This window comes from Phocoena sinus, chromosome 6 (genome assembly GCF_008692025.1).
Source record: "Phocoena sinus isolate mPhoSin1 chromosome 6, mPhoSin1.pri, whole genome shotgun sequence".
In the NCBI taxonomy this organism is placed as follows: domain Eukaryota; kingdom Metazoa; phylum Chordata; class Mammalia; order Artiodactyla; family Phocoenidae; genus Phocoena; species Phocoena sinus.
In genome coordinates, this window is record NC_045768.1 from 33931402 (window position 1) to 33938556 (window position 7155).

Consider the following 7155-nt stretch of genomic DNA (forward strand, 5'->3'; position numbering starts at 1 on the left):
TCCCTTTTATGTGTAACCCTTAGACAGTCTCGCTCCTCCCTAGGCTCGGTTTCCTCATTGTAGCCGTGTTGCCTGCCTCCCCTGCTTCTTGGGGTGTTGGGAGAATTCATGAACTGGTAGACGGCAGAGCGCAGCGCAGGCGCGAGGGGCCCGCGGTATTCTGGGGCAGTCCCTACAAACCAAGCCTCGCTTAGATAATCACACGAGTGTGTATTTGCACTCTGCTTGCCCTGGTCTGTGGGTTTGTGCCTGTCTGCATGTAGCCATATCGCCCACACGTGTCATGTGTATCTCTGTGTCTCCGTGTGGCTTGTGTGTGTCTGTGTGTGTCAGTGCCCCCCATGCCCACCTGCTCAGGGGCACTCAGTCCTCACCCAGCCCTTTGCTTCCCTCCCAGGGCCAGTCCTGATGTCCCTTAGGCCTGGCTCCGAGCTGCTGAGCCCACAGCCTCTGCCCCCAGAGAGACCCCTCTCCAAGCCCAGGCCCCACACCTCGCCTCGTCTCTTCAACCAGACAGAAAAGCTGGCTGCAGAAGATGGAAGGAGGCCCCTCTCCCTGCTGGAGGAGAGGGCGCCACGGTGGGTGGCAGAACACCGACTGGAGGAGAAGAAAACTTGGTTCACGAATGGCTTTGACATCTTCGAATGTCCCCCACCAAAGACAGAAAACGAGGTGCGAACGAGGGTGGGGTAGGCCTGCCAAGGGAGGGGAGCAGCTGTGAGCAGCTGGGGGGCGGCAGAAAGTGAGGGGCGAGGAAAATAACCAGCTGTGTGGCCTGGCCTAGCCCCTTAACTCACTTTGCTGATTCACTCACAAACACGTCATGAGCACCATCTGCGTGTCAAGATGGTGGGTTTACTTACAGGTGGTAGGGAACCATCTGTAAAATGCCGAGGGTTTGACTTGGTAGGTAGTAAAGTCCTTTCCACTTCTGATGCTCTAGGATTTTCTGTGTGCTCAGAGTCAACATTTGTTAAGTGCCTACTGTGTGCCAGGCCCTGGGTAGGTAGGCACTTCAATATATCATCTGACTGTATTTTCTCAACAGCCCTGGGCGCGTGTAGCAGCTAAGAACACAGGGGTTGGGGTCTCACAGAGGGATTCTGATCCTGGCTCTACTGAGCGCTACTTCTAGGACCTTGGACGCGGGGGCTGAATCTCTCTCTTTTTAAAAATAAATTTGTTTATTTATTTATTTATTTTTGGCTGCGTTGGGTCTTCGTTGCTGCGCGCGGGCTTTCTCTAGTTGTGGCGAGCGGGGGCGAGTTGCGGTGTGCGGGCTTCTCATTGCTGTGGCTTCTCTTGCGGAGCACGGGCTCTACGTGCGGGGGCTTCAGTAGTTGTGGTGCACAGGCTCAGTAGTTGTGACTCGCGGGCTCTAGAGTGCAGGCTCAGTAGTTGTGGCGCATGGGCTTAGTAGTTCCGCTGCATGGCTGAATCTCTCAGCTTCAGTTTCCACAGTGGTAGAGTGGGGGTACTAATACTACCACCCTCGTAGGGGTGTTGTTAGCACCCAGTGGAATAACGAAATCCTTAGGGGGGACACCCAACATCTAGTACCATTCTATACAGTGGCAACAATTATAATAATGCTGAGGTTAGTTTTCTGATCTCCAGTTTCCAGAGGAGGAAATTGAAGTTCAGAGAGGGTAAGTAAACTGCCTGAGGTCACATAGTTTAGCGGTGGTGAAAACTCCAATCTCCAAGACTTCAGGGCTAAGTATCCTTTGCTCCACCCATGGGGGAATCTAAGGAGGCAAAAAATGTCTGAAACGTCAAGACTTTTTGATTTTCATTAATTGGGTGAAGAAAACTAGGTTTTTGTAAAAGATCTATGCCATGACTGTCCCCTCAGGCCTCAGCCACGTAAATGCAATCACCCACCTTTCTAAGTCAAAAAGGGGCAATGTTTAATGCTTTCTGCTGGTGTCCTGACCCCTTGCATCCCAGGACACCCAGGTGACCTTCCCCTCTGCTCTGTGCTTTCCCAGCTGCTGCAGATGTTCTATCGGCAACAAGATGAGATCCGAAGGCTCCGGGAGCTGGTGACCCAGCGTGAGGTCCAGGCCAAACAATTGGAACTGGAGATCAAAAACTTGCGGATGGGCTCAGAGAGGCTCTGAGCAGGGTCCTCTGCCCTCCTTGCCCTCAGGGACACCACTCGGCTCACAGGGAGGTCCGGAACCAAACCATAGGTCCCCCGAGAACAGCCACTATTTCTGTATTTTTTACCAGACATGAAACTCTTGGTCGCGGAAAGATTCCAGTGGGACCTGGTGCCGATTTTCTATTTGCCTTCTTGAAACAACAGTGTCTGAATTGACTCTTTTTAGATGATACCTTGCCTTCTGTTTGTTTTGAAGGGTCCACGGTAACTTCTCAAGGGGAAAAACATTGTAGAAAGTTAGAGCTGGAAGGTCCTAGGAGGTGAACCTTCCTGTGGTTTTCAAACTGTGGTCTATAGCAAGCGGGGAAGGCTAAGTCAGGAGGGCTGTGCCCCCCCCCACCTCCATTCCTACCAGTCAGCTCCGCTTCTTTCTGTTTTATATATTAGCTTCTGTGGAATACATAATTCTGCTACTAAAAAAATATTAGAAGTTTGAAAACCAGTGACGTGGCCCAACTTCCTTATTTTACAGGTGAAGAAACTGAGGCCCAGAGAGAGGCAAGTAATCAAGGTCCCCAGAGAGTTCATGGCCGGGCTGGGCTGAGCTCCTGGTCTCCTGGGTCTGTCTGCCTTTCTGCGGTTTATGATGTAGCAGATGTGCAGTTCTCAGCCCACAAGGCAGGAATCTGTTGGTTCTGGCCTCAGCTGTGCCCCTGAGTTGTTCAGTGACCTCTTGCAAATCATTACCTCTCTGGTCTCACTTTCTCCATCTGAACAAGGGGGACCCTGGAATGCGCTGCCCTCTATAGGATCTGCCACCTGAGATAAGAAACCTTGGCCTTGACCTAAGGAAAACTACTTGTAGGGTGATGATCTGGGTTTGCTGCAGGAACTCCAAAGACATTGACAAAGAGGCAGAGGAAGTTTAACTTCAGGGAAGTAAGTCAGGGTTCAGCCTAATTGTAGAACACAGACGGGAGGCCATCCTCTCTCTCTTCAACCAGAATCAGCTGAATATGGGTAGACACTATCCCTTACGTGGGGATGCAGACAGCAGAGTGGTGCCCATGGCTACTGACTGCCACCACCAAAGCCCTGAGGTCGCAGAGCCTGCCTCCTCCAGGATGATGTAGGCAGATTTCAGCCCAAAGTAATAGAAGAGGAGGTAGGGAGACCCAGCCTGGAAGTGTGCCGGCAGAGCCCCATGGCTGCCCAGCCATGAGGGTTTCTGGAGAAGGATGACTGTACTAGGCAAGGAAGCGGGACCAGATGGCCCTGACTTCCCTTCCAGCCTGAGAGTTTTTCTGTGTCCCTCCTTTGTGAATCTGTATTCTGAGCCCTTTCTCTAAGGTTCTCTCCTTCTCAGTGGTCAGTACAACAACCCAGCTAGAGACGGGGAATGTTGGAAGTTAAATGTGCCCCTCTTTACCAAGGCTATGCGGACGATGAGTTTGTCCATTGCACAGGGCGATCCTGGAGCTAAGATGGGAACTGCAGGAGGCCACCTAGCCTGGTAGGTTTCAACCCAGGCTGTACCTTAGAATCCCCTTGGGAGCCTTCAGGAAATACAGATACCCAGGCCCAACCTCAGACCAACTGGAGCCGAATCTCGAGAGTAGGGCCTGACCTTGTGTATGTTTTTATAAGTTCCCGGGTAATTCTGCAATACAGAGAGGACAGAAACCCGCTGGGCTAGTCCCTCTGTACCTATTTGCAGTAAAGATGAGGACAGTGAGTGCAGACAGGATCTGGGACTTCAACCCTGTCTTCTAAGTCCGTGCTAGAAGCTCCTAAAAAAAGTCAAGAAGCATTGTCCTGGGTGTCTCTGGGACCCTGACTGCAGCACAGTGAGGGCTCTGTGCTCCCGACTGCCCCCTCCCCGAGCCATGGCTGCGTCCCCTTGTTTGCCCACACACACCAGGTGCCCATGTTCCTTGTCGGGTTTACTCAGTCACTGGGGCCTGCCAAGCTTGCCAAAGGCCAAATCCCAGGCATTGTCAGGGGAGCAGAGCTCCACTGGATGGGGTTACCTTTCCCACCTCATTTGCGGCCAGCATGTCACAGTTTACAAAGCACTCCCACCCTCAATCACTGACACATTCTACTCTAATACAGGTCAGCTAGGTGTTATTATCCCCAAGTTCAGAAGAGAAGACCTAACCTCAGAGAATGAAGAATCATCAAGCCCAAAAGGCACTGGCTGCAAGGCATGGAGGTGGGGCCAGTCTGGAGAGCTTCCCACATGCCTCCTCGACACAGAGACATCCCTTCCTTCTCAAGCTCTCCCCACCCCTGAGGGACCCAGACCTCGTGCTTAAAAACAATACGAAGGCATCCATGAACAAACTTCTTTTTCCTTCTTTTTTTTTTTTACATCTACAATAAATTATTTAAATTATTTCACAGCAAGGGAGAGGGATAGGTAATTTTTATCAGATATTTTTTTAAGACATTTTTTAAAATTACATTTTTGTTCTTGACTGATGAAGTGGAACTCGCCCAGCATTTGCAGGGCCCTCAAGCTCAGGGCAAGCGGAATGTGTACTCATCTCCTTACTCCATACCCTAGGAACCCCCTGACTGTTGACTCAGGAACTTTCTGAGAATGAAGACAGCACTGGGAGATGAGCTTTGGGGTGTATCCACCTTAGCTCTACAGTCATTGAGATTGTATCATAGAGGGAAGCAGGAAGTCAGAAATCAATCTATGCTTTTAATATGAAACCGTGCCTGAAACAGTTTGATTGTTTTAATATTGTTTCTGAAATTCCTTGTACCTTTGTAAAAAAAAAAAAGTGAAAATAAATAGATGTGGAATAGTGCAATGGAAAGAATGTAACAAAATAATAAACAACATCTTCCTAGACATTTTAATGCATGGAGCTTTCCTTGATTTGTTTCACAAATACCAATGACAGGTTTCCCTCGATATATGAAAGTAGAGGGTTCTTATGAAACCTTTTGTAAGCCAAAATGGCTAAAGTGAAGAATCAGTTACCTTAACACAACTTGCTAACGGACACACAAAATAAGTCCAGATAAAGCACACATGCTCACAGGCACGGTTCAAAGCTAAGACTGTTTAATGTTGAGATACTGAGTGTAGTTCCTGGGGAAGGAGCTTGGTGGTGCCACTCCCACTGCTTGGGGTGCTAGGGGGTGCACCAATGCCTTTATAATAGCTTGCTGTAAAACAAACGCTGAACATATTTTCACTTTTTGTCTTTTCTCATAAAAGCGAAAATCCTCTTCAGATTTCTTTCCGTTAGTGAAAGCAAGTACTAATGTATGTCTTTTGTGAAAGCAAGGTGGCATAAAGTGAACTTTTGGAAATACCCACTTGTTTGGGCCAGAATCCAAGCTGGGAAACAGGCAAGAAAGACTTGGTTCCTACCCTGCAAAGAGTTTTTAGTCATGGTTGGAAGGAAGGGGACATTCAGGCTGCTCTTGGAGGAGAAGCAAGGAAGGCTTCTTGGAGGAAATGATACTTAGGCAGAAACCTGAAGGATAAATAGGAGTAAACAAGGCAAAGAGCATCTGGGGAAAAGAGTGTTCCAAGCAGAGAAAACCAGCTGTTCCATAGTCTGGAAACAAGCAAAGGGTGGAGCATAGACAGGGCAGAGATCATGAGTATTAAGGGCCAAGGGCAGACTTCCCTAGTTGTCCAGGCGTTAAAACTCCATGCTTCTACTGCAGGGAGTGTGGGTTCAATCCCTGCTAGGGGAAGTTCCACATGCAAGCGGTGGGCCAAAAAAAAAAAAAAAAAGAAAGAAAGGAAAGAGCCAACGGCTTTGTAGGTGGGAGCTGAGGCTTTTTTCCCTAGCTTTATTGAGGTATGATTGACAAAAATTGTATATATTTATGTTGTTTGTGATTTCTTGAGGTGTATGTGATTACGATATGAATGATTACGATATGAATACATTGTGAAATGATCACCACAATCAAGTTGATTAACACATCCATTACCTCACGTCGTTACCATTTTTTGTGTATGGTTGAGAACATTTGAGATCCAATCTCAAAAAATCTCAAGTGTACAATACAGTATTATTAACTATAGTCACCATGCTGTACATTAGATCCCCAGAACTTATGGGTTCTGTAACTTAAAGTTTGTACCCTTTTCCCCCACCCTACCCTTTTCGGTGAGCCCCTGGCAATCACCTTTCTACTCTATCAGTTTGACTTTTTTTTTTTTTTTTTTTTAGATTCTACATATTTAGGTATCATACAGTATTTGTCCTCCGTCTGGCTTATTTCACTTAGCATAATGTCTTCCTGGCTCATTCATTTAGAAAATGGCAGGATTTCCTCTTTTAAGTCTGAGTAACATTTCACTATATATACGTGCATATACCACATCTTCTTTATCCATTCATCCACTGACGGACACTTGGGTTGTTTCCATATTTTGGCTATTGTAAATAATGCTGCAATGAACATGGGAGTGCAGATAACTCTGATATACTGACTTCATATTCTTTGGATATACACCCAGAAGTAAGATTGCTGGATCATATGGTAGCTCTATTTTTAATTTTTTGAGGAACCTCCATACTGTTTTCCGTAATGCCTGTACCACCGTGGATGCTGAGACTTTAGCGTGGGGGCAGGTGGAGTTTCCAGAATGTTTCTCACAATTGCGGGAATCGTTATTTTTCTTGGGGATAGGGCAAGAGAGAATTAAGGGAAAAGGAAAAGTCTAGGTAATGCATAGCATCTCGGAAGGCCACAGCCAACTTTGGTCCCATCCACAGGGCTGCAGTTTTCTGATCATGACTGGACGAGCGTCACTCAGCGGGGAAGCTCACCTCCTTGCAGTTAGTTAGCCCATTCGAAGTGAGCCCCCATTTGTGCTGTGGCCGCCCTCTGGGCTAGACACAGGGCCGGGAGACCAGGCCTGAGCATTCACTGCCCCGGCGGATGGGCGGGAGAGCACCGTGCTGTCCGCAGAGTGATGATGCTGCGGCTGTGCCCTGGCCTGCAGGCGGCGCCCTGCCATTTATCTGTCTTTCCCTGCCGGAACTGGGACGGCCCGGAGCGCC

At 48.3% G+C, this 7155-nt stretch overlaps 1 protein-coding gene across 1 annotated transcript in view; it reads left to right on the top strand.

Annotated features, from left to right (window-relative positions):
- Positions 1–4981, top strand: part of CORO2A (coronin 2A) — a 59962-nt gene extending 54981 nt beyond the window's left edge. The window contains 2 exon segments of the mRNA XM_032633863.1: positions 398–672; positions 1992–4981. Coding sequence (XP_032489754.1) covers positions 398–672; positions 1992–2123 — 407 coding nt within the window. The 3' untranslated portion in view covers positions 2124–4981.
- Positions 4982–7155: the final 2174 nt, after the last annotated feature.